Source organism: Agelaius tricolor, unplaced genomic scaffold, assembly GCF_023055355.1.
Source record: "Agelaius tricolor isolate 1412-34295 unplaced genomic scaffold, bAgeTri1.0.p SCAF_6, whole genome shotgun sequence".
Taxonomy (NCBI): domain Eukaryota; kingdom Metazoa; phylum Chordata; class Aves; order Passeriformes; family Icteridae; genus Agelaius; species Agelaius tricolor.
Genome location: NW_027269266.1, coordinates 43,424,679 through 43,452,373, shown reverse-complemented (window position 1 = coordinate 43,452,373; position 27,695 = coordinate 43,424,679). Strand labels below are relative to the sequence as shown.

The following is a 27,695-nucleotide window of genomic DNA, read 5'->3' as shown; positions in this document are numbered from 1 at the left end:
TGAAAGGAGCAAAAGAAAGCATATGCCTTGAGTAATTTTGAGCTTCATGAATACTGATTAATTACTCATTGAACCAAAACACAACCAATTGCCATATAGTGTTCACCATAGCATGTACCTGGTTTCCATTTTGTTCACCAGCAATTTGTATGAATATGAATATATTATTCACCTTTCTCGTGCTTTTGAAGCATTGGCTACTTCCTGCAAAATTTATTGGGAAGCCAAAGAATAAGGAAAAAAATAGACCAAGGGAATTGCCTAAACTGTGCTCATTTAGAAACCCAGCCAAACACATGATTTAGTGAAAGTAAAAGAGGACTTGTAAAGTATTTGAGAAACACAACAATTACAGATGAGTTAGAATCTGGAATCTGATAGCCAATCCTTAAAGAATAGTGCTGGACATACTGGTATTTCAAATTATTAATAGTTCATTGATTATTCACAGCTTCTCTTTAATAATATTAAGAAAAAATTTCCTGTTTGGTGCCAGATGACCATGAGGATCAATGAACCAGCATTATGGTTATACAAGTATTCTTCATAACTCTTACAGTACTAGAATATCTGTGGGTTAAATCTAAAAATGAAAAGCTGTTCTACTTGTTTCTAGAATACATAAAATCCTACAGCAGTATAAGCAGCTTCTTTACAATGAAAACTGTTTTATACAATTCAAAACATTTAAAATCTCAAGCCTCCCTATTTCCTAGTTAATTTGTAGTCTACTAGTATAGTAAAGCACCATTCCCAGAAGCATCATAAAAGATTAAAAGAGGATGTTTCATCTTTTGTAATAAAAAGTGGGAAAACAAATTAAATTTCCTTGTGTTTTTTTTTTTTTTTCCTTGTGCTCATTTCAATCAATCAAAGCAAGACAGTACAATGCTTATCAACCTCTGAGCCATAACATTATCAGACATCACAAAGAGACAATAGCCAATGACAAGAATAACCACATTTTTCGGGCATATCCAGGAAGACAGAGAGATCCCTCCTTATTACTATCAACTCACACAGTTTAAGTTGTATGTATGACACAGTTTTTTATTTTTTTCCTGTCCATCACAGTCTAAATTTTGAAACAAGAAGGAAGAGATATTAAGATATGTCTAAATATACTGAGTCTACCTATATCAAAAGTTAAAATTTGTATTCAGGAATTTTAAGGGTAGATATATTTGCAGGAGAATTGACCAGTTTTCAAGTGAATTGATTGGTGTAAACATTTAGAAACACACCATCTTTGTCCTAGTCACAAATATGTTTAGTTGAACAACAATTTTGATAATGTTTTAGGTTTGCTTTGGGATTTTTTTACATTTTTAAAGATAATTTTTAACATTAAAATTCTTCAGATATTGTCTCTAGTGTTTCATTGGCTAAATCCAGATTAAAATAACCAAGATCATATAAACGGACACAAAAGATGTAAGATGTGTTCTATAACAAAAACTCTCCAATGATTTTTCTAAATCATAGTGCTAGTCAAAGAAGTACAATAGTGAGATCTGTTATTGCTGATCCCTAATAGGAAAGGAGAAACTGAAAGAGAAGTAACCAAGAGAAACAGAGAATGTGTAGTTGTATCACCTCACAGAAGCAGGGCTGCGGTCAGTCAGGGCCACCAGCAGTTTCAGAGCATACATTGGTATTGGGTCTGGAGCCAGCAGAATGTGCTCATACCTGAAAGGCAAGGGGGGAAAGGGGCAGAAAGAGAGGGGGGAAAAGAAGTCAAGAGATACACATCAAAAATTGATACTAAAAATTCATCATTTCCCATTTCCAAACTTTATAACTACAATGGAAATACAAGGCTGTTTCAAATTGTACAAAGCAACAAACAAGACTCACTTAGAAACAGTATTTTAAAACCAGCATCAGATTAAATTTAAAAGCAGCATTAATAAGAGAATATGTTTTTAGAGAGAGAGATATAACTATAAAATAGGTATACACATGCTTCTGTGTATATATGTGTACATATATAGATTTTCAGGTTATATATAGAAAACATTCATGTTTTATAACTATAAATTATAGTAAAACATATTTATAAAATATTCACCTTGTCTAGAGGTGCAAGACCTATTTATTGATCTATATTATTTTACACATAAAAAATCTATTCTTCAAGAGACAAGTAGTAAATGAGCCTCAAAATATCAGGTAGAAGATTTATTGAGTGCTTAGGAACATGATCAACCAAATTATATATGATTAAGTTCTATATTTTGTATACATAGTCATTTTTCTCAAAATTGAGAGAAGCTCACATTGAGGTTTATATTTTATCTCAAATTTCCAAAAATATTGCTTTCACTGCAGCATACTTTCATTCTCCAAGTCATATAGACCAGAAGAATATAAAAGTACTCCAAACCACTGTTTCTTGAGAGCTGTGGCAGAAAATAAACCAAGATAAACCTCTTCAAAACATTTCCAAGTATCACTTCATGGAAATCTTGGTAAGGGAAGAAAACAAAATGGACTGTTGAAAAACAAAATGGACTTTGTTGCTGCTACTAACATTCTAGTGATGCCCACCCAACACACAGGGCTGATTTTACTGTATTTAAACAAAAATGTATATGGATGGCAGTAGGATACAATGATGCAAGTGAGAAAGATGCAAGCGAGAAAGATGCAAGCATAGAAAACCACAGACTCAGGACTCAGTTATATCAAAACACAACTAATCCTACTCCAAATACATGGAAGTAATAGAACAGGAAGTGTAAATCTCTTCATTTGCAAAAAAAAAAAGAAGCAAAACCCATGAAGAATAAATCAAGAACAAATGAAAGGATTAATTATAAGAAATCACGGTATGCATGTTACCATGCTATGAGCAACAAAATGCTTCCACAAAATAAAAAACTGTAGTATTCTGATAAGAGGAAGGGGCAATCATGCAAATCACTGAAAATTTTACTTCACATCTTGAGATCCCTAGTGCTGTGTGAACTGAGGAATCTGGATCACTTCCCACCACCTTCATGCTAGCATGTACCTACCGTGTGTTAGCTCTTCCCCTCTATATAGACACTACACCTCAGCACTCTGACATGTGCAGGAAGGAAATCTAGAGGGAGAGGTTTGCTTGCCTATGACAAGGAGGGACAAGCACACCAGTCACACAGTCTTGATGTATCCTGTGAGAGTTGCTCACAAGGGCTAACACTCCTACACAAGCACACAGCCTACGGGCAATGTGTCATGGCTACTACATACTTCAATGTGCCACTGTAGGGTTGCAAACCACATTAGAGTATCTACAAAACTATCAGTTACAAGTCAGTGTTGGCTTCAGGTCTTTAGTGATTAAATTCTCTTTTACAAAGAACAGATTCCAGTTTCTCAAAAAAAAACCCTTTCTCACTGGTCAATAAAAAGTTTCTTAATAAAAGAAGAAAATACTGTAATACGTTAGTAGACACTGATCCTAAAAGCCCTACATATGAGCAATATATATTCCTACCAAACATAATGGGACTTGAAAATTTTTTTTTCAGAGCCCATAACTAAATCTTCTGAGGCAATCAAAAATGCTATCAGGTGACTCAGATAACAGGAGTCATCTTTCACTGCATAAGATGTGGATTTAAGTCTCCAAAACTGTAATTCCTAACAGCAGTTATAAATTAATCAGCCATGCTAGCTTAAAAATCAGACACTTGGCAATATACTTGTTTACATTAACACATCAATATGTTCCCTAAACAAGGTCCACCTTAAGAGTTTTAAGCTTTCTATGTATTACACTTGAGAGATACTGTTATTACTTAGCACACTTAGCAAGCTAATTTCTTGAGGATCAATAAAAGAGTCTCACTTCACTTCCTTTTCCTTGAAACTCTCTTCTCTCCTCCCCCAAAGCAATACTAGGAAAAGATATTTCTAAGGGAAGGTGCAGCGATCCATCAAACCAAATACCACATGAGAAAACACAGATAACTAGAGTCAATGTCTTAGCAATTAATATAAACACATTGACTAAATAAGGGCCATTAGGAGCTATGAATATATGAATCTTCTCAAAAGGGAAAATATACTACACTTGAGATACTTTCTTAAATGAATGAGTCATCAAATGATTTCACTGCCACTTAACACAGAACACTTTAGTAACAGTAGCTGTTGTTATCTTACTGAAAAAGCTTCATACTTTTTTGGTTATTTCTCATGGGCATCTCTTTACAGCACCAACTCCTCCCTCCTCACAGCACAGCCAACAAACTCCAACTCTCTTCTCACCCAGCTAACCCACTCTTCTATAGCACTCATCCTTATTGGACACACCTGTGGCCTATTAAGGGCAGCTTGTTCTTAATCTTTGGCAATTAGCACAGCTGTAACGCCTCAGGGGTGAGATTGCCTTCTACACTATCTTTATTCTCTTACATTCTATGCCCCCACAAATAGCTGTAGGGGGCATTTTATAAGGGTTTTGTGAACTTCAGGTACTACATTATACGGAGTTATTTTGTCAATCTTTTCTATAAACAACCTTGGCAAAAGGAACTAAAGATTTAGGGATGTAGACCCTCTTAAGCTCTTAAAAAAAGAATATTATGTCAAGCATCCTGGATTTCATACTTGCAGAACTGGCTTGGTAGTCTACTGAGAATAAGCTACACAAGCCTTCAAATGAAATATAACTTTATTTACACACTTCTCTTTTTCTGCTGATTCTGGTTCAATTTTTAATGATAGATAACTAGAAATGTTAGAAATTAAAATAGAGCTGATGTTTCCATTTTTGATTTAAAAATCTGGATATAAAGCATTTGCCATCTATTCACTGTCTATAGCTGCAGGTTTCATCTTGGTTATGAAACGTTCAGGAAGATAATCTTTCAATGAACTGAAATTTAATGACACTGTTTCATTCAATTCAATCAAAACCCTATGAAGAAGCTAACTTTGTAATCTATAAATGCACAAATATTTAATGAAATTACCATTTTATTGATGATGCAGAAGATGAGAGAAAAGTAGTTATCACTGCACTCCTGCATTTATCTCAAAATGAAATCTACTTATATTTTATTCATAGTGACCCACATTCTATTTCAAGGGTCAGTTTTACAGTTAAACAAATTAATTTGAGAAGTATATTTATAGGAATAAAATATACACACAAATGTTGAATATTACAATCTTCCCTGAAAAGAACATCCCATATTAAAACGAGATGTCACTCCCTTCCATTTTCAACAGCTCTCAGCAGATTCAAAAGGGGTGGGAATATCTACTTAGCTCCGCAGAGTGCCCACGAAAAGTAACCATTACATATCTCCCCTGTTTTGACAGTCCTCCAGCTGAGTTGGATTCTTTCCCATCCCTTACCTCACGACAGAAAGACTAAACAGTATCAGCAAAAAGCTCTTCAGCCTCCAATGTTCTATCTCAGTTTCAAGAGATTTCAAGTTTTCAAGTAACTCATATTTCTTGGGATAGAGCTCTACATTATCTTCACAAGTAGATTACTCTGACTCTTAGAACCTCTCTCTTCTCATCTCTATTAATGAGATGGGGAAACTGATTGAGAAATTACTTAAACCCTGGATTCAAGATCCTGAGCTGCTGTTAAGACCCTTTTTCATACATCTGCCATACAGTGCATGCTAAGATGGCACAGCTGAAGTCCCCAACATAGGATCTATATTTAGTCTCAGGCCAAAAAGCCCTTCCACTCCAGTGAGCTAGTAAGCTTGAAGACAAAAGTTAATTGGCTGTTTTCCTTCTAGTTTGTAATTAGCATGACACTTCCCTCCAAACACACATTCCCCTGTTCAATGAGAAACATTGTCTAAGATGGACGTGTCTACAAAGGGCAAGCTTCAGAGCAAGCACAGAACTCTCTCCTTTGACTTCAGGCCTCTTCCCCTATCTGAAGAAAATTATCTGACAGCTTTTAATAATGCTTTTAATAATAAAATATACTCTCTTTTAAAAATAATATTTCCAGTTGCCATTTTAATTTGTACTGATACCCCCTACATTGCTCAGAGGAAAAAATTTTGAAGAAAGGTGTTGAAGTTTCTCTACAGAACTGTTAGATTTCCATCCAATTCTCTGTCAGAGAGAAAAGTCTACGCACCTTACATGGATAAAACATTGATCCTCAAACTGTAAGAACATTACTCAATTAGCAGAGAAAGTCTCATATTTGGAAAAGACACTGGGTTTCTGATCATAATCCAGCATTCACTCCTCCAGCCTTTTTCCACTTTTTTAGTGTAGGGGTGGTGAACAATTTTCTCACTTGGGGCAGCTGAGTATTGACCATTATTAACTTTTGAGGCCAACATAGAAAAATACACTGCAGCATTATGAGAATAATGTAAAATACGACTGATGTAAAATACTGTACTTGTCTTGTGTTCCTTCCCTCTACTCACAGATGTTACCAGCTCACAGTCAATGTGTGCATAACACAGAGAGCTCTCTTTATGCTCTCCTGCAAGTTGGCATGAAAAGAGAGACCTCATTTGACCATAAACCATGTGAAGGATGGCTAAAACAAATACATTGTCAAAATGGTTGGTGTATCAAGTTAATCCCCATTACTGGAGCAATATTATACTTACTGAGGCAGCAGTAAATCTCTAATGAGAGACAGAAGCTTGTTGTTCGAGTTGAGACTCGCCTCTTTCTCCTCACCCATGACTTCGTGGCTTAAAAGCACTGATGTGGTTTCTGAGAGCAACCGCAAGCTCAAGAGTCTCCATTCCACTTGAAAATAAAGGTGCCAAGAATGTGACCACACTGAAATATAATTAAAACAAACTGTGGAATTCATAGAAACTGTTGCTGATATGTCTGTACTTACCATTCTGACTGTGGACCAAAGAAACAAGTGGTGGGACAATAGAGTCTTCAACCTAAAACAGAGAATTAGAAAGATGTGGCTTAGATCATTCACAGAGGAAAAAGATAGAACAGAGATACACTATCATCTATGTTTATTTTGCTGCTAGAGCCCTTAAACAAAGAAGTGAATAATCATGGAAATTCAGCCATAATCACTCTTATAAAGCCACCAAGTTAATTTTTCTCTGGTAAACTGCCATAAAAATTACAGATATTAATGTACTTTTATATAGAAAAAAACAGTAACTTTGGTATAATTCATTGACAGGGACTTTTAACTTAAAGTACAGAATTCAGTGCAGATGTAAGATATTAAGAAAAAAGAGTATTAGAGTATCTTAATCCTGATGTTTTAATCCATACACTAATCATTGAATAGAGTTCAGATGAAAAACAGAATGGCACAGAATTAAAATACATCAGAAAAGATGTATTACCTCTAAGAAAACATCCCTAAGCTTAATATGGACTATTGAAAATATTTTAACTTCTTCCCTTCTGGTAACACACAGTCTTCCACTAAAATGTAAATTTACATTACTAAAGACTTGCACAATGAAAAATATAATCCAGTCAACTTTTTGTTGTCCATGAGGGTATTGTTACAAATCTATCCTCTGTCACAGGACTAGTCAGCTCAGGTCCATTTGAAATCAACTGATGATAAACTAGGCTACAGCTCAGTTACAAAACAGTGTATTATTAGTCATCTCTGTAAGAGAGTTTCTAATTCTTAAATCACTGGTAAAATATAATTTATTTAGACAGGTCATGCTTGGGTTTTGGGAAGAGGATGGATGAACAGCCCTGCAATTTTTAAGCATGTATCATCGATGCACACCTCCTAAGATTTACTTATACAAAGAAAATTGCTGTGTAGATTTTCACTGCACCATGGACAGGATTTGGTGTAACAAGACTGCGTTATACTCTCCCATGTGTTTTGTTTCAGTAATTAATATGAGAAGATAAAATTTCCCTAGATACATGCAGCTACTAATAAGAAACATCTATAGAAGTTGAAAGTACATATGAAAAGGGTCACTAACTGAAGTTAGCCTCTAGCCAGCAATAACTGCAGTTAGCAACTCTTTCACTGCTGGTTGGTGGACTCTGTTAAATCAATCTCTGACATTAAGGGACTCATTTACTTTAGCTTTTTTCATTTCTGAAAAAAAACTACTACAAAATGCTTTTGTTACAGACTTTCAATAAAAGAAGTAAAAGGATTCTGCTTGGGGTATGGAAGCCAAACTAGTACAAGTTTGCAAGTACAAATAGCCTTTACACCTATATAGATAATGCTATATACCATAGATGCAGTGACTTTTGTAACATTTCATAATTTTGAAATACATATTTCAAAATTATATCTTTGAAAATCATATTTGAAAAACATATTTCATTGTATTTTTGATTAAATAATAAAATTGCACTGCATTCCAACAACTCCATTAGTGCAGGTTTCTAAACTGTTCTGCACATGGTAATGTATCAGCTATAACATAACAGTGAGGTAGGAAAAAAATTGTGTGAACTTGAGACCTTTCAGTCGAAGAAACCAGTTCAACTACTACAAAGCTTCTCAAATGAAGAAGCACATGTAAGTGGTAAATTAAAGGTGTGAAACAGAAAAGAGGAAAAGAAGCAGCTCTCGATTATCTGAACCAACCTAGAGTCCCTGGATATTATGAATCACTCAACAGCAGAAGCATTGACTCAGACTTATACCGATTAAGATGGCAGTATACAACAGTACGATGCAATTTCAATTTCTAAAACTTAAAATCTTCTATCACTTTAATCTAGCATTAACAGTAGTCTTTCCACATTAGTGAATGTAGTTAAGCCAGTCGTAAGTGTTTTCTATGAGAAATATATTTTCAACTGTCATCGTAAAGAAGATTCTTTAGGTCTTAAATGACTGTAGTAGTTTAGTCTGAACTTTTCCTAACAAAAACCTCAGTTTTAGTAAACAAACTGTTCAGAAAGGAATTCTCCATAAAAGGTGTTTGCCTCATGTCAGTTCAGTGTGGTGGGGAAATCAACTAAATGAAGCACTAATCCTATGGAAAATTATTTTATTATGAAAAAGTATATCAGAAAGCATACGCTGGAGGGGGAAGCATATATTAAATTTTATATGAACCTTAAATTAGATACTTCCTAACTCCATAGCCCTAATCTTCTCTCCATGCTATTTGGGTCACTGTTTTTCACTAATGTGTATATAAATTTGTAAATAAGGTATGAACTTTGCATATGAATATTAAGGTGAAATAAACTGAAGTACAACAACACATAAAATATTTTAACAAATTCACCAGTAAATTGCAAACGTGTCTGTCATTGATGTACAGAGAAGAATGGTACTAGTATTTTGGCACTGAAATAAATAGAAGAATATTCAGACAAGGATTTATTTATTCCTCTTTTGAATGGCTGCTGATATGTGTGGAATCAAATCTCCATATATGCATGAAAATAAATCAGATACAGGTTTTTTGTCTCAGTCTTTATCACTGAGATTGCGCAACAAAAAAAGGAAATTATTCTTCTTTAAGCCTAAACAGACTAAATAGGTTGAACATGATTATAGCTCTAGATGAGTTCCTACCACCTTTTAAATAGACTGATATTCAGTTCATGATACATCCTTAGCTGCACAAAACCACCACTACATAATTCTGTAATGATGGCATTCCAAGGTGGTGCTGCCATAACTGTGCTGTTATCTACCCAAAACAGCAATGAAATTCTAGAAACTTCCATACACACTACATTCACATCTCCTAACTATAATATATATGTACAGGACCAAAAAAAAAAAAACCAGCCATAGCTCAAACCTGGTAATCCTGTTTCTGACAGCTGGAATGGAGTTGAAGAAGAGCATGAGAAACAGACCAAGCATAAAACACACATCTAGTTTCTAGAAAAGTACCTCTTGAATTAAGAAACTTCCTAAGCTGATGATGTATCTGTATTTTTGCATTTAGCCTTTTCTCCCATATATTTGTCCCATCCTATCTTAAATGTATTTATACTGTTAGCATGTGCAATACTTACAGCACTGCATTTTACACTTCAGTTATGCCTTATGAAGACATATCCTTGCTTATTTTAAACCAGCTGATTTGATACCCACATATTATTACTTTTAAAAAAGCATGAATGATTATTTCCAATTCATCCTTCCCATGGCATTCATGCCATACACTACAGAGTATTTTGTTTCCAAGATGTTCTTTTCTACACAGACCCTTCTTGCATGATCAAGCTGTACTTTTTCTTGGTAAACTTAATTCCCTTTGAGACTGAATGACCACTGCATTCAGTATTTGAGACCTGAGTGCACCATGGCACAACATTTTCTGCTTTTTTGTCTGATCATTCACTAGTAATTTCTAATAATCTAGTTGTCTTTCTGTTTACTGCTTAGTATAAAGCTATCATTTCCATAGAAAAATAATGCCGAAAGACTTACAGAAGTTACAAGTAGTTTAGGGTTTGACACTGCATATGTACAGTAGAAATTACTTTCCCCATGTCCATTACTTGTCATTTATCAGTATTGAATTGCATGTCATTATTTTCCTTTCAGTCAAATCTAAAACCCTTCTGCAACTTCTCTGTCAGTTTTAATTTTCACTACTGTGAATAATTTAGTGTCATCAGTCAGTTCTGTCACCTCCCTATTCATTTCCTTTTCTGGATTAGCAGCACATTTTGCAACAAACCTTTCTAAGGCACCTCTCTTAAAACACCTAAATTTTTAAAAACTAATCTCTATTCTCCACTTAGTAAATTTTAACTAGTTAGAAGTTGATTAGCCTGTGGGTAAGAGGGCAGGGACACTAATGAATTTGAAGTCTTTGGTGCACGACTTTGTCAAAACCTTTTTGGAAATACAAGTATACTATTCAGAGCCAGAACATCTGTCTCCATAATGCTGAGTAATTTCTGCAAAGAAAACTTGACTAGTGAGGTATGAGCATCACTGAGAAGAGCCTGGCTCCATCCTCTTGACAGCGCCCCCACCCCGCCGCCTTTAGATATTTATACTTATTAATGATGTGCCCTCTCAATTGTCTTCTTCAGGCTGGACAGGTCCAACTCCCCCAGCCTTTCCTCATGAGAGATATGCTCCAACCCCAAATCATCTTTCTTCCTGCCTTCACACTTCTCAAAGCATTTGCTCAAAGCACAGCACACTCCTCAATGTTTTAATATCATCAGTAATCTTTCAGAATGTAGCAGAAAAAATAACCTAATGCATGTTAGAATGGGTTGGGAAGAAAGATGACACTTCTGTAATTTTTATTTAAAATTCTTCAGAATCTTCATTGAGGATTTGGTTTTTTTCTTATTTCTGGGAAGAGACAGCATTGATTGACTGACTCAATATGCCAATTAGTAGAGAACTGGTTTCATGAAGAAGTCTCATGTCATCTGGATTAGCTTAATAGACAGAAAGCCACATGCAGTGTAGTATTTTAATCTACTTGAAAAGGGAATGTGATTGAAAAACTTCTGTACAATATGTTCATATAGTCACATCCTACACTGACAAAATTAAGATGTCAGTGGTTAGATAAGAATAGCCTGTGGATGAGGAACACTCATGCTGAACCAAGAAAAAAGCACTTGCAGAAGTTTCTAAACCTTGTGTTGTCATCTTTATTGAAACTAATAACTCCCATATTGTCAAACAGTAGGTTTCACTGTCATATGACTTTTCCCTTGACTTCCCATCAAGCAACTTATCATGTTTTAGTTGCTTTCATTTTAGTCTGATTTTTAAAAGTAAGTTTTAAAACCTTGAGGAAGAGAATCACTGCTGACAACTTTGGCCTTAACCAGAGAACAACTTCAATGTTTTGTGTAGAAGATTATATGTGTAGTACACAGATCATTTCTGGGAGCTAGTTGGAGCATAGAAAGGACTCCCACAGGAATCGTCTGCCATCATGAGCTTCTTCACTGTTTTAAGTGCTCTGAATTTGAGCATGTCCCTTTTTCAGGCAAATAAATATACTTAACACAAAATAGAAAAATGCGAATTATAGTCAGCATGTCTTCTTCCACTTAATTATATCTAAATCTTATACCTAAATCTTATATCTTATATCTAAATCTTTCAAAATTGGAAAATCAATATTATTATAACACTTAGTATCTGAATTTAGTAAGTACGTTCACATTTTAGATAGGTGGAAAAAACAAGTAGTTGGACTTGTACCAGTTTGAGAAACTGAGGTTAATATTTCACTCCAGTCTATACAGACTCTTCCTAATCATCTTCAACATCATACTTGCATACCTGAAAATCTGGTTTTGTAAAAATTTACCAAGTCACTTTTACTGTAATTCTTTACTTTAATCTGCATGCAAAATGAAATTACTGCTCACTGCTGGCTTTCATTTAAGCACTGTCAATTAATTTCCATTGACTTTATCACACTTTGCAATATCTAACACAGTCAGTCTCCACAGAAATTAATCTCCTCAATAATTGACTTCAGGTTGATGGTAATCAGAAATTTAACCAAAGAAACCCACAATTTATTTTATTTTCTTTGTTAAAAGTATGAATACAAAAGTAAATCAAACATAAAGTAAACCCCAGAACAAGTAATTCTCCAAGTGGGAATGAAACTGAGATGTTGCTATTAAATTCCTATTAGTTTAAACAATTTTCACTTTAGTTAAACTAAAAACAGAACTCAAATGAAAAACTTTCTGGTTCTGCTTGCTCATTACAGCCCCACTTTTTATTACATTAATTAAACTTTATTAGAAATGCATTTCATTTCTGGTTAGAGACTTTGGAGCATTATCACAGTAAGAGCAGAAAAAAATTGCATCCTCTTAAGAAGGTTTTGGCCTTCACCCAGCCTCACTCCCTAAAATCCTGCTTGTAAACAACTTGGCCTAAATGAGCAGCCCAGGCTCATCCTTCTGAGCTCAGCCTAGGATTTCAATTTCTCTCCAGTAAAAGTGTGTCCTATTAACAACTGTAATACTAAAATATTGATCTGGAAACTTGAACATGTCTTGCTTCAACATTTTAAAAAAGCACAACATTCTGCTGTGTGCTGGAATTTATATTCATAGATTCCAGTCATGCTCAGCCAGCAGCAATTAGAAGATATCCCTCGAGCAACAGCAATTCCAAAAATAGTCTGTATGCATCATAGAAGATGAAGTACCACTTTCCTCTAAAGTAATGTATGCTGTACATTCAAGTATAATTAGCACACTAGACTTCGTAAATAGTATTAAACTAATTACTGTTTGCACCACTAGTGGCAGATGTGGTTAGAGATTATTAATTACAATGGACAATTTCTTGAATTTAACATAAAAAATGCAAGGCAATTTCTCCACTTTATTTTATGTCTGAATGACTATTTGCTGAGTGTCAAGAGGGCTCTTTTAAATTAGCAAGAACTGTTATTTATGAAAATCAGCATATGAAGTAACAGATTTTCTTAAAAAAAAAAAAAAGAGAAAAAAAAGGCAAAAAAAAAAAAAAAAAAAAAAAAGCTGTAAAAGCTGTTCATTGACAAGGATACAATTTTATACCCAAACAGGGAAACTACAAAAGAATTACTGGACAATCATGGTTAGAAAGGAAGTTTTATCTCTAACTACATAACTGATATGTGGAGATGGATTTTAAATAAACATCTAAAATCTCCTGCACATGAACTGAAGTAAACTGCTCCCCAGAAATCTAGATACTTTAAAACTCCCCTACTGTGACCCACGGGTTACTTAACAGAGACTAGGATAGTCACTCCCTTGCTTCAGGAAAAAGTTCTGCTAAATGTGGAGATGGGCATAGGGGAAGAAGAGTTGTAAAGAGGAATTGTCTCTTCCACAGAAAATCCCCAGACCATTAAAGTTGAAACAGGTAGAGGAATTTCATTTCATGTGCTGACACAAGGTATCACAATTTCAGCCAGTGCTGATGGACCCCCATAAAAAATGGTACATATATCTGTCAATATAAGACACAGTGGTAACTCACAAAAGTAAAGCAATTATTTTTTAAAACTGAGGTGATTCTAGAGGGATACAGATATAGTGAGAAGCAGGGTGACAGGAATGTAGGGAGTTATCAGTAGGCATTCATACTTCACCTACACTTAACATTTCATTTCTAGGTCACTGTTGCCATATTAAAGTAAATTGAACAGTACTATTTCCCCTCTGACTACTAATTGGTTAGGTTTTTTTGCATAAGGATAATTTTCTTGAATATCACTCTTGTGAGAATCCATGAAAAAAATCATATTAAACGTTTTAAAATTCCAATTCATATTTTGGATTCATTTTACTATTTTCACATGTTAAGACTTTATAATCTAAATCCTCAAATAACACACACACCAATTAGGATTCAAATTCTAAAAACACTTGATTTATAAAATCACCCATTCATATCTAGCACAATCCCTAACATCCCTCATTCTTATTTATTTGCTGGTGTCTTTCTTCATGTAAGTGCTATATTGAGTGTGTGCCCTTAAATAATTCCAATACAAACACATAAGATTCAATTTGAATCAAATGGTCATCTCAGCAAGTATGGTGGATTGTAATTTGGTGAAAGTCCAAGCACAAAAATGCATTGGTATAGGTTATGATGATTTGTCAAACATTGATTCAACCATTCAGACCTCCTGATTTGCTGACAACCATTTCACAACTTAATTGTTCTGCCTTCAACTAGCTTAGCTCACAGTAGAATGTTTTAACCAAGAATTTCAAAGAAAACAAAACTCAGTGATGTAAGAAGCTTACAGTATGTTTGGTAATTCTAATGAAATTTTTAAGTAAGAAAACTGTTAGACTTCAAAAGCAAGTAAACAAACAACAGAAAAACCCCAACACCATAACTGCTACTGATGACCTTATCAGTAGATATGATATCTACTGATATCTACTACCCCCTCATATGATAGAATGGAATCAATTCTCTCAGAGGTGGTGTTTCCAAGCCATGTTGTTGTTAAAAGCATATGTTTATGTAAAAAGCATAAATAGTGGTGAAAGTTTCACTAATATATAGCAACATATTTGCATTGAAGCTGAAGAAACATTTACAGAATCAAGAACCACTATTTCTAAACTCTAAGTTCTTATCATTCTCCCTCTGATTTCTCAACAAAATACAGTAAACTGAATGTCTTGCTGCTTTTTTGAAAATTCTGTATAAACAATAAGTATTTTTCCTGTCAAATAGAACCACAACATATTTTAAACTATATTTTAAACAGTTTCTAAATCTTCAAAACTTTCTATTTATAAATGGAATTAGGCCTATCAGCCTGCAACTATTTAAATTGCTGTCAGACTTACAGTCAAGCGATGGGTCATCAGTAAGCTGGGATGCTCTGTTACTGCTCCAAAGGTCATTAAAGTAGTCTTAATCAATTCTTCTGATGCAGCTTGCCCTGTTGGTCAAAGTAATCATATTCCTTCATAAAATTCAATAGTTAGAATATCTATGTCTAAAAGTACTGCAATATCATAGTTTACCCCACCTATTGCTCTATCCAAGATTGTTTCTCCTGAATCTATTGATCGGATGAACTCCTGCAAAAGAAGTAGCATTTTTGTCAAAACTCTTCAGGGAAAAAATATTAAAAAGCAAAATCACTGAATAATTACAACAAGAAATTCTTTGAAAACTGCGTAAATACAAAATATTATTGCACCTACATTCATAATAATTAACTAAAACTGAAAGTACCAATGATCTAGCTGATCTAATTTTGCAAGTCTGTAATGCTCTTGGAACCTTGAATGCGGAGTACAGTAAGGATCATTGCTCTGACTAGTATCAGAAATCATAACATTTCTAGCTAAATAGACAGTAATTAAATGTTTTCACTGTTAACAGAGAACCATAATTTCTTAGAAGACTTTGAACAACCTTGGATGTGGCTATGTCAAAATAACTCACTAAAATGACCAAAGACCCTTCAGAAAACACAATCTTCTTTTATTGTACCATCTTTTTCATCTCCATGCATGCTATACATGCTATGGATGCAGTTACACTCAGGAAAGCATGCAAAAATGCATATATAACTTTCCATTAAAACTCACCTAAATTAGTCATCATATTAAGGAACAGGGTCAATAAAATATTAATAATCTGGATTAAGTAAATATTGTACAATTAGACTCACTGTTCTTATGCTTTCATTTCTATGCATAGCTGTTTATTTCATTTGGATGCAAAAGATGTTATTAAGACTCACTAAGGAAAGAAAATTCTCAGCAGAATATGTAGTATGCTTTTTTTTAACTAATGTAGTATTTAGGAATATGGCATTCTTTTATATTTCACTACAAATTAAATTTTCCTTATTACATATTAAAATGGAAGAAGTTTCTACATGGGTTATCTTTATCACAATATGTAAGTAACATCTGAAGGATTCTTCTCTAATTAAAAATACACTTAGAAACCAATTATATATTTCATTATTTGAGAGCACCTTGGAAAGAGTCATAAAAAACAAGTGCTTCTATTAAAAAAAGTTATCCTCCTGATCATTTGAAGAAAATTACTAGGTATTATCTAATTAACTTGATTTGGAAGAGAGCAAATTATTTTCTTTGCTCATTTTTAAACAGTTTCACACAACCATAGTGTCAAGACTGATTTGAAAACATCAAAATATGTTGGTGCAAAAATTGTTCTGGCTACTAATGCTTATTAATTGTATATTAGAAACACAGGGAAAACATGTGTGATTTAAAGAAATGCAACTATCTGGGGTTTTTCAAGCAATGGAGAGAAATGGTATATGTGTATTTTGCTACAGGTGAGTCTGTGCCCTGTGCACACTAGCAGGAGCCTGTTATTAGCTGTGCCTTTGGGGCATGGTGTGTACTTCTGTTCACAGCAGAAAACATGAAAGGACTGTCCCGACTCCCTCTCAATTTCTTTGCTCAACACTACTGAAAATTACAGTGATGATGGAAGTAACTTCAAAGCAGCATGAAAAAAAATTCTCAATGAACAACCACTACAGGAAAATAACTCTTCTTTTCCATCCAGATCCCAAGCACACATCTTTCCACTCCGCATAATTTCTTACTGTTAAGAACAAGACTATTGAATAAATCAGGGGAAAAAAAAGAACAAAACAAACAAAAAGACTGCCTTGCTAAAGTCTTAGGGGCCTCAGTTATAGCACAGTATTTTGAAAAAGTACAGGGTGATGACTGAATGTCCCTTTATAGGTGTCAGTAGGAATGTTGCTAAACTCAAAATTTCCAGAGTAGATTATTGCCTGATAGAATGCTTAGTTACTCTTCCAGATGTAATTATATTAGTTATATCATAACACAGTTGCATAAAATGGATTAAATTTGATATTAATTTTTTTGATATAGTGCTGTCCCTCCATTTTTCATGTGTACATTTAAACAGTATATGTAAGTTCCTGAATTGCCTTTTTCAAAGGAGACAGGACAAGACATAGGAAACATTGAGTAATGTGCTCCTCCTTGATTTCAGAGGAAAGCTGTACTACTATAACTAGCCTGACTTCCTCAGTCAGTAGTTCAAACAACCTGGAGTAACATCAAAAGGAAACTTTCATTGTACCTAAATTGTTGACAGAAGAATTTCACCTTCTAGAAGGTTGATTGAAAACTACTAATAAATCTACTGCCTAGTTAGAAATGCTTCAAAGGGAGAAAGGGCTTTGTAATTCAACATCTACAGTTTCAAATCTTTTTTCATCATTCTAATGCTAATTTTTACACAAATATTTTAGTAGAGCTAAATTACACCCCATTTTCTTGGAATAAAGAGTCAAAGGAGAAAGAGAAGTGAATCTGAACGCATAACTTGAATCTAATTGTTTGTAGCAAACCATTTCTTCATGCTATCTGGAGATCAATATCTATTTGTCATTTAGGACCTCATGCACTTAAAAGTACTGGCTTAACTCTGATATGCAATTTAAAATATCCCCTTTTTTCTCATTTAACATAAACAATTGTTTTCATATGAGGAAATCAAATTCGAACTGTACTACTTCATTTCTCTTGTACTATCCAGTGGCACACCTAAAAAGTTCATTTTCTATGGGTAATGTCAGAAATAGGTTGTAAATGTCAAGTGAGTTCACTATCTTAGCTCCATAGATTTCCATAAACTAAACACAGTTTAGAAGTACTGGCAAGAAGAAAAAGGTGACAAGAAGAAACAATACCTTAAATACAGATTAATTATAATTCCCCTTTCATTTCTCCTCATAAAATACTAGTAGGAAATTCCAGAGAGAATATTTTATGCAATTTAGAACTAAACTTTGCTATTCAGAAATAAAGCCCACAGGAAATTCTCAGTTTATCAAATATGTACAGAGTTTCCCTTTGAATAAATAGATTACTACAGAAAATATTTTTTGATTATATAGAAAGTTTTGAATACAACCAAAGCTTAAAATATACATTCAGAATAAACTTCTCTCTCCAATTTAGAAATTTAATGAAATTTTATTTAATTAAAGTAACTTCCAAAATTTTATGCATAGGTATATCTTGTAAAAATATTTATCTTGTATTTTATACTCACAAGTAAGATGCCATAGTTGAAAAGAAATTCCTTTGTGACTACCTGGGGACGAAATACCTATTTGAAATTAGCCAAAGGAAAAAAAATTACATTAAATGCATATCTTATGACCTGAAAAAGTAAAAAAAAGTATTGCACATGTTAAAAAACAAAAAGAGATGACAAAATATGTATTTGTTTCTGTCATTACTATTGTTAACAGAATGCACATTTATCAAATGCTGCTTCATAGCTGGAATATTCATCAACATATTTATGCATTAAGAAAACCTTTATTTTACTCTTTCTGATAATGATTGACAGAAATTAGATTTTGGGAAACTGTAAGAGATTGTCCTCTGTGTAACAAATTTTGGGGGAGAAGAATCTACCTGGGATGTCACAAGATGAAGCACTACAGGCATCATAGGAAGGCACATCTTCAGCTGTTTGGCCTGAACTGTTGATGGATGTTTACGCCCAGAGACGTTAGTCAGGGCACTGAGAATGTCACCTACAGAAAACAGCATTTCAGGCTAATCCAACATAAAAACATCACTAAACAACAGCAAATGACATATAAAACGTCTCTGTTCCAGTAGCCTCTGTTCACTCCTGTCTTCTCTGTCTGACAGAAGTAGTGTTCATGATGAATCCAGCACTACTTTCCTAGCTCTGTCTTCAACCAGATCAATTCCCTACTCTGGCTACAGGCAAAGGTGACCTCTGGCAAAACAGTGAGGATAGAAGTATAAAGTGACTGTTGAAGTAAAGGTGGAATTACCCCTTCTTGGCAGAGTGGACTTATACTGGCTAAATTATGTGCACGAAGTTTTATTTCCAGTGAAGTAAAAAGTGAAATTCTCACAGCTTTTGGTTAACCAAGAACTGAATGAACTAAGATTAGTGGGTGACATAATGCTGAAGCAGTACGTTTCCCCTGCAGCACAGTTCAGCAGGAAGAAAAACCCCAAACATCCTTCCCCTCCAAAAAAAGAGATCCTTCCACCAGCCATGCACACACACGTTCTCATGCACTGATTTAACTGTGACACAAGTGACCTAAAGCTACAGGAATTCTCATAAAAGAGATAGCAACTGATCAATGAGAGAACTTAGTGGCCTCCATTACAAACGTCAGACATAAGCTAACAAAATTTTAATGGTAATAGTAAAAATTATACTTCAGACTCAGAAGAGACAAATAAAAATCAAGGAACGTTATGCTAACTTTGTGGTACGTTTCCTATTGTCTACAAAAAGCAAGACCTCTTCTGCATGGCATTAAGAACAGTAGAGGCATGAGAAAGGTTAGCACATATCAAAAGAAGGAAGATTCTGTCCCTATAACCTTAAAATACCAGAAGCCAAATCCTGTCTTGAAATAGCACCAGTTATATTTTTTCTCCCCTAAAAAGATAGCTGCTCGAAACTGTAAAAGGGAACTCAAATATACATAAAGCAAACAAAGAATGGAACTCCATATTTTATATTTTTTCAAGCCAGCAAAGGCCTTTCCTCTCACAGTAAGTCAGAATTTAATCATTTTGAATAATACCAATGCTTTTCTTCTGTTCCCATGGAGTTCAGTTTTCAATATAAGCAGAAATGACAGAGCCTGGCACTAAAGCAGGCCTTGAAGATTTGACTCATTCACTGGTAAAGAAAAGAAAGTGTTGCTTAAAACTCTTCAAATGTATAAAACACAATACTTTTTTCATTAATATCTTTTTGTTTTGAATTACACACAATATTGTAATTCAACAAGACCTCTCTTTGTTTAGGGACTGATTTAGTGAATAATCTCTCTTTTTATATTTTAAAGAATACATAATGATCACATTTGGCAATTTTGCCTTTGATAAATAGATAGATAGGCTATCTTTAATTTTAGAATGATCTAAATAATTTATATATAGTTCCTAAAAATAGGTTAAATATTATAAATGCAGAAATAAAATTAATTTCTTATTTACAACAACAAAAAACTTTAAATTAACAAGAAGATTAAAAATGTATTTCTTTTGTTCAAATGTATCTTTAAGGTCAATTTCTACAGTTTGTTAATCTATTTGGTTTATAGCTACATCTGGTGGAAGAAGATGGGATCAGTAAGGAGCTTACGTGAATGCATATTAAAGAAGCCAGGTAGGATTAATTCTAAATTAATAGCTAAACTGCTTTTCACTGTCCCAATTTTCAAATCTGATTATTATTCTTAGGTGCCCATAGCTTTCACCACCTTGAGCAGTACATGCTCCTTCATCATATAGCAATGAAAAAAAAAGACTTCTGACAAATATGGACAAATACAGAAATAACTTCAGGTTACAGAAAACAATCAACACACAGATCCAGCTTGGAAAAGAAAACAAAATGTAAAAAATATGCTTGATATCAGTTCTCAAAAATATATTCTAATTATAAATCAGTAGTAATTACATGTCTAAGTAATTGATGTACTATGTTTCATTATGGTAACTATGCATTTGAAACTTTCAGATTCTGAGGAAATACCAGAGCCTAATATATCAGTTGCATATAGTATATATAAACAGCAGGAGGTGAATTTGTGCTTCAAACATTTATAGTCTGAGACTTCTATCCTGAAAGATAGCCAATATGCAAACCTGATATTTAGTTAGAAAAAAAGGGATCAGGTGTTTGCAGCAAGGCAAAAATTTGCATTAGCAGAGGAAGTAAAGTTTCTTTTAAAATAACAGCATGACATTTAGGTCTACTAACCTTTGCAGTGCTACCATTACATTTTCAATATCCTAGTGATAATGTAGAAAAGATGAAAAATACATCAGGTATCATCTTATCAGAAAATAATTTTATGAAAATAAACCTCGTGTGCATGAGCAAATTGGTTTCAGGCATCTAAAACAACTGAACTATCTAAGCTGAAATTTTCCAGAAATATTGCCTGTAGCAAATACTCAATATATAAATTTCAGTGTGAGTGATTAACATGTACTGTTCAGGCCTCTGCTTTATGGGGGAAATTTGCTCTCAGATTGTAAAATGTTTATAGATTTACAATATCTTTAGAACATTGATAAGACTTCTTGTACCTCTGGGCTTCATTCCTGACTGAGCTGGTGAGGCTTACCATTCCACAAGCACAAAACATTCATATAGGAAATCATGCATTCCAATACAAAATACCGGATCACGACACATCTAAAAAATTTCAGGAAGTTGATATCATGCAAACTTTATGCAATCAGAAAATAGACTCTTTCCACCTGTATATATATAAGGAGATATCTGTTGCTTGACAGAGTAAGCAAAGGGAAGATCTGTTTGGTTAACAAACTGAATTTACCTAGAATTCCTGGCAGCTCCTGCACAATGTGATAGATGAGAAGATCCAGGCATTTTGACAGGTATTCACTGCCACCTTGCTGCTCTTTTCCTGGCATGGTCTTTCTGCTGTCTCTTTCAATATACATCAGGAGTCTACATTTAAACAAGTGCAAAACATTAACTCTCACACCAAAGAAAATAACACTATATCTCAAAAAAACTATCGAACCAGACATTTCTGGTATCCTTGGTTACAATGAAAATGATACATTAGTTTTGGCTCTGTAATTTTGTGGAAATTTTAGACTTTTCTTTTAATCAACTCTAAAACCAAAACAAATTACTGAGTCAAGGAAAGAAATCCTTAAGCTACTTTAAGTAAGCACAACTCAACTAGTTTAAATGAATATGTGATGTTAAGATAAGGAGTAAATCTTTCTGCAAACTTAGAGAGAGACTAATTTTACAATCCACTTTATTTTGAAATAGGTAATCGATACATGCAATATAAGTGAAAGACTACAGACACTAATTTTCAACTCATAAGAATTCCACAAGAAAGCATAATTAAAGTCAACATAATAAGAGATCAATCTTTCAGTCCAGAAAAAACATACTACATAGATCACATTGCAGCCTATTAAAATGTTAGCACTAGCTAGAGTGGCCATATTGAAAGGCATAAAAGCCCAAACTAGTCTTACATCCTTTCTCTAGGAATCTGGTGTTCACAATTTTTGAATACAAGCTCAGCGCAGGCATTCCATCTGGTAAGTGCTCTGTGGTTGCGCCATTCTGAAGAATGACATTTCTCGCAGTGAAATGGTAACTGATTTATTAGCCACTGGCTAACTTACAAGAGATTGCTTTAATAATACACCTGTAACAGAATGCTTCAGGCAAAATTTTAAAATGCTTATTTGAATAGACAGAAGGGCCAGACTTCCCTTTAGGGCCATACTATTGACATCTTTGTTTCACATTCGAACTCCCTCCGGGTCCTGTGCAAAGAACCATCAATCAGTGGTGAGGGAAATCCATGATCTGGATTTTAAGTATGTACTTCAGTACTATCTCTTTAAATACTCTTCTGATAATCAATGCTCTTTTACAGAACTACGAAAATTACTTATTTACCTCAAGTGTTTCTAACAAGACTACTAGGAAATACATCTTCCTATCAAAAAGATTATTTACTCAACAAAGTAAAAACTACCTAAGAATATATTTTACAGGATTATGTCTCTAAACAATACATGATTATGACTGAATACTGCACTCTTATCCTTCCTAACCTATTCTACAGAGACAAAGAGAGAAATCAAAAGACCCGCTGAGTAACTACTTTTCACTTATGCAACAGCCCAGATCCAACATATTCAGCTGCACTTCTCAGAGACCATGAGGACATCTTTAATTCTTGTAATGTCCGGAAATTGCATTATTTTACAGGAATTTTGATTTGTCTGCTAGAAAAGTACTACTTAAAAATCTGACATTGTGCTACAAATAGAATTTTACTTTTATAAGCTTTACACTTTTTAATATAAAAATTTGAATGTTTTAAATAAAATGGCCTTCTAGCCTTTCCAGACAATCAAGTAATTTTTACTCAAAAATATGTAGCTCTAAAAAAAATGACAAAATATCAAAGCTTGAATAATTTTTTTTTAAAGAAAATCCTTCCATGATTTAATAATCAACTGATTCTGTATGGGTATGCACTTAGATCTGTTTGAGTTTTACTTAAAATGGGCCAAATAGACTTCAACATGAGTGGTTTTATTTCTTTGGGTGAAGGAGGTTCTTTTATTTTATAAAAGCATGTTTTATTACTTAATCACATTTGAGAAGGATACAAAGTAGGTTTGTTTATTCTGAGAAAGGAAAGATAAATGAGTTTTCTCCTTTATGCTGTTCTTCCATTCACAAAATTGTCTTTCACATAGATTTTCTAAAAACATGCACAATTATTTTTTCCCTGATAGTTCAGTTCAACTAAACATTGTCTCGAGAAAACTGTACAGATATAAATTCTGTAGGCAGTATAGTATTAGCATCTCTATTTTCCTTTAACAAATTCCTCAGTCATATGTACAACAATTCATCCGTTACTTTTATTCCCTGATGAATCTCCGTGTTCTCTCTAGTGGACAAAGCCAGGCCTATAGAAATACATTTATTCAATTCATTTAGTGGCATGTTTGTCTTGCACTCAGCAATACATGATAAAACATGTAGATGTTAGTATAAATTAGCTAAATATGATGAGGAGTAAACCACTGTCTATGAAGCAAAGGTTTGGTTTTAAAAAAAATAAATTCAAGTGTCTGTATTGTAAGATATGGTCATCAGTGAGCTTTTACACTAAATCAAAACAACTGAAGTTTTGTGTAAAAAAAAGTGAAAGAGTGGAGCAAAAAAGGGAAAATTCCAGAGTTAACAGTCTGGAGTGATAGAAACAGGGATGAGGTCTACTACTTAAAAGAATAAGAACTGTTCTCTTAACAGGATGAACAATATGAAGAAAAGAGACTAGTCACAGACAATGACCTGCATGAAATTAAAGAAGATTGTGCATACTCTGAGGACATATACAGTCCATTTACCCCAAGAAATCAAGGACTACTTCTTAGTTCTATTATTATTTATTATTGTTATTAATCAATCTCTGCTAACAGAAAATGAGGAAGATTTTAAAGGATACTTAATATAGACATAGTGCTTATTTTACAGAGATGTATCAGATGGCATATCATACTAATAGGAGGGTCAATCTCTACTTCTTGTCTTCCACCACTTTTTTCTATTTTTTAATTTGATACCAACTTGCTGGGTTTTTTTCCTGAAATCGCTGACTTACATCATTGTTCTCTCCTCCATTCCATTTCCATGTTTTCCCATCTGACTGAGCACCAAGCTTTTCAGTTCTTTTCCTCACTACTTTTCTAGATCAATCTTAAGATGTAGAAGGCAAACAGGCTATGCTAGATGTGAGACTGTAGTAGGTTTCCAGGCAACCTTTTACTTTCAGGGCACATATAAGATTTGAAAATTTAATAAATATGGGAGGTGGCCACAGGAAACAGAAAGATTTTGCTCAAGGTTATGCCGTGTGCACAGCTACATTTCTGTAGGCTGTAAAATGTGTTGGGAATACTACCCTGTAGATGATGGACACTTCCACAAGTGTCCATCTCTGCAGACAGTAGAAAACAAGAGGTTCGAATAAATTCCTTTGGGAGGATAAGTTCAATCTCCAAGTCATTCTCTGTTTACCCAGGAAGTTTTCTGAAACCATCTAGATACAAAAAGAACAATTCAGTGAGACTAATCAGAAATTACTGCTAGTTCAGAAAAGGGTGAAATGAAAAGTCTCAATTAAAGTTCAGGATGTGTCCTTCCCCTGAAGAACAGGTAGCCTGCCTCTGAAAATCAAGGAGAAATGAAGGAGACTAGAAAACTCAGTGTGATTAGCAAAATAAATTAATTTGCACAGTGTAAATAAACAAGTGCTGCTTAAGCCTAAAGGATCCTACATATCTTCTATAGCTGTATCACATGTGGAAGAACTAAAGATATGTAATCAACTACCATGAAACAGGTAGGAAAAAAGAGTAACAGGTGAATTGTCTCAATGTTGTGGAACAATGAATTCACTTGAAAATTACATTTCATACTAAATATCAATACTTTTCATCCACAGAATTCAAAAATCAGCACAAGCAAAGCAAAACAAGGAATTCATTCACCACTTCCCATAGGCTGACAGGTATTCAGCCATCCCTTTGCAGGAACAAAGGGCTCCATCATATGTAATGGTTACTTGGGAAGACAAGAGCCATCACTCCTAATGTCTTCCCTGCCAATCCTTTCTTCTTTCCCCTATGAGGCCACGTGATACTGAATATCCCTTCGATCAGTTGGGATCAGCAGTTTCTCCACTCTTTTTTGGAATTATAAAGGTGTTTCTATACTTTTTGAGTAAGTAGAGACTTTCAAAAAGAGGTACAAAAAGAAACTTGCAACCAGATTGTGTAAACTCAGCTAATCGATAGGCATTACAGGGACATGCATGGCAGATTGTGTGTACAAATACTCCAAAAGTGAATGGCAACTGCTGATATCATGGCCAAAGCCAGTAAGTTCTGTAAACAGTAAAAAGAAATAGGCAGGTAGTCTTAAGATTGCATTCCAGGAATCAGGACTTGCAACACTGGATACTTCTCATGTTCCCAGCCCTTGCAATAAAAAGGGGTTTTAGCAAGTGCCTACTTCTGCTGCCTTTTATTCCCTGGTACTTGTACACAAACTGGAAGAAAAACACGAGGAAATCCATTTTGGTAACACCAGCAGAGCTAAAATAAGCTTGCCATTACCCTTCCCTTCCACATCCTCTTTCCCTACTCATTCCATTTCTCTTTCTCTCTCCTCCTTTCCTTGTCCCACGCCCTTTCCTCCCAATGAGATGAATGAAAACAGATTAAACTGTTATTTTCCTCACATGCCACAGTTTTTTCAGCTCCAAAATCACTTCCAAGGACAGATATCACAAAGGTTACCAGTGGGACCAGGATTTTATTGTCTGAATTATCAGCGAAAAAGTTTTTCCTGATATAAAATCTAAATCTCCAATGTCACAACTTAAGACCATTTCCTCTTGCCCTATCACTCATTACTTGGGAAAAAAAAGACCAACCCCTGCCTTGCTACAGCCTCCTTTCAGGTGGTTACAAAGAGTGATAAGGTCACCCCTGAGCCTCCTTTCCTCCAGGCTAAACAACCTCAGTTCTCTCAGCTCCTCCTCATAAGACTTGCACTCCAGACCCTGCCCCAACTTTGCTGCCAAATAAAGGAAGAACTGCTCTCCAGAGCAAGGCCTTTGGGATGCTGGCCCTGAGGCAGTCCCCATGCTCATGAGGCCCAGGGGGCTGTTTTCAGCACAAACAGCCTCATAGTAGCTGCCATGAAGAAAATTAACACTAACCCAGCCAAAGCCAGCATAATTACCAAAGTAAGCAAAAGCATTTTTCAGTGCAGTGTTGCCATGAAACAGTTATTATTGTTTTATCATCTGCATCATCCTTTAAGTGATACACACTGAAAAATTGCCTTATATTGATTATCATTATCATAAACAGATTTTATCTTCTAAAGCAATATAAATCCTATTATAGGCTGTAGCTGCAGCTGCTGAAGACAAACCGTTAACCAGGAATTATTTACATTTTACTACAGAGTCTTTATATTTCTCAAATCAAACCCCTCAAGAAGGAGAATTTAAGTATATCAAATATTTTCAATAGTTATCCAATTGATTTCTGATTCCTGTGCTAGCAATTTCGAATTTTTGAGTCTTAATTTTGAAGAAACTTTTCTGTCAGACAACTGAAGACATCTAACTAAATTCCACACTATAAGTCAATAAGTATCCAGTATCTCTGCTGTGTTTAAGATTATTCCGGAGTTATATAGCAATATTTTGAATGCAACTGTCTCCAGATTTAATGGGTCATTTCTCCTCTCTGTAGCTATCTTACCTTCTGGATGTAAGAGAAAGGTTTTAGATGATCTATTCTGATAAGAAATATGCTGTTCACTAAAGAATAATTATAAAGAAAACTCAGCAAATGAAGAAGAACCATTTATCAGCTCAATAAAGCTGCTGTAAGCCTTGCCTACTGTTTCACCTAACATATTACAGTATGTATTGGTCTCTAATCAGCCCTGTCTGAAGCATGACAATAAAACAGCAGGATTAAGCCAAAAGTCATAATACAAAATCATATTCCAAATTCACTCCACATTCTCTTCAAAAAGACAGCTAGTTGGACAGCATTACAAATCAAGAAAATTGTTGATAAAATTATTATTATTCTCCTTCACATAATATCTTAGGTATACATAT

The 27,695-nt window shown here is 34.3% G+C and overlaps 1 protein-coding gene across 5 annotated transcripts in view; it reads right to left on the bottom strand.

Moving 5' to 3' along the window:
- Positions 1–27,695, bottom strand: part of ULK4 (unc-51 like kinase 4) — a 214,152-nt gene that overhangs the window by 127,968 nt on the left and 58,489 nt on the right. For all 5 annotated transcript variants that reach the window (XR_011679579.1, XM_071429586.1, XM_071429588.1 and 2 more), the window contains exons 23-30: positions 21,807–21,940; positions 18,868–18,989; positions 18,497–18,553; positions 15,438–15,489; positions 15,253–15,347; positions 6,842–6,893; positions 6,600–6,744; positions 1,597–1,689 (exon numbers count right to left, since the gene is read on the bottom strand). Coding sequence is in view for 4 of the 5 variants with exons in the window: in XM_071429586.1 (XP_071285687.1) it covers positions 1,597–1,689; positions 6,600–6,744; positions 6,842–6,893; positions 15,253–15,347; positions 15,438–15,489; positions 18,497–18,553; positions 18,868–18,989; positions 21,807–21,940 (750 nt within the window). In the remaining variant the exon portion in view is untranslated. The remainder of the gene's footprint in view (positions 1–1,596; positions 1,690–6,599; positions 6,745–6,841; positions 6,894–15,252; positions 15,348–15,437; positions 15,490–18,496; positions 18,554–18,867; positions 18,990–21,806; positions 21,941–27,695) is intronic.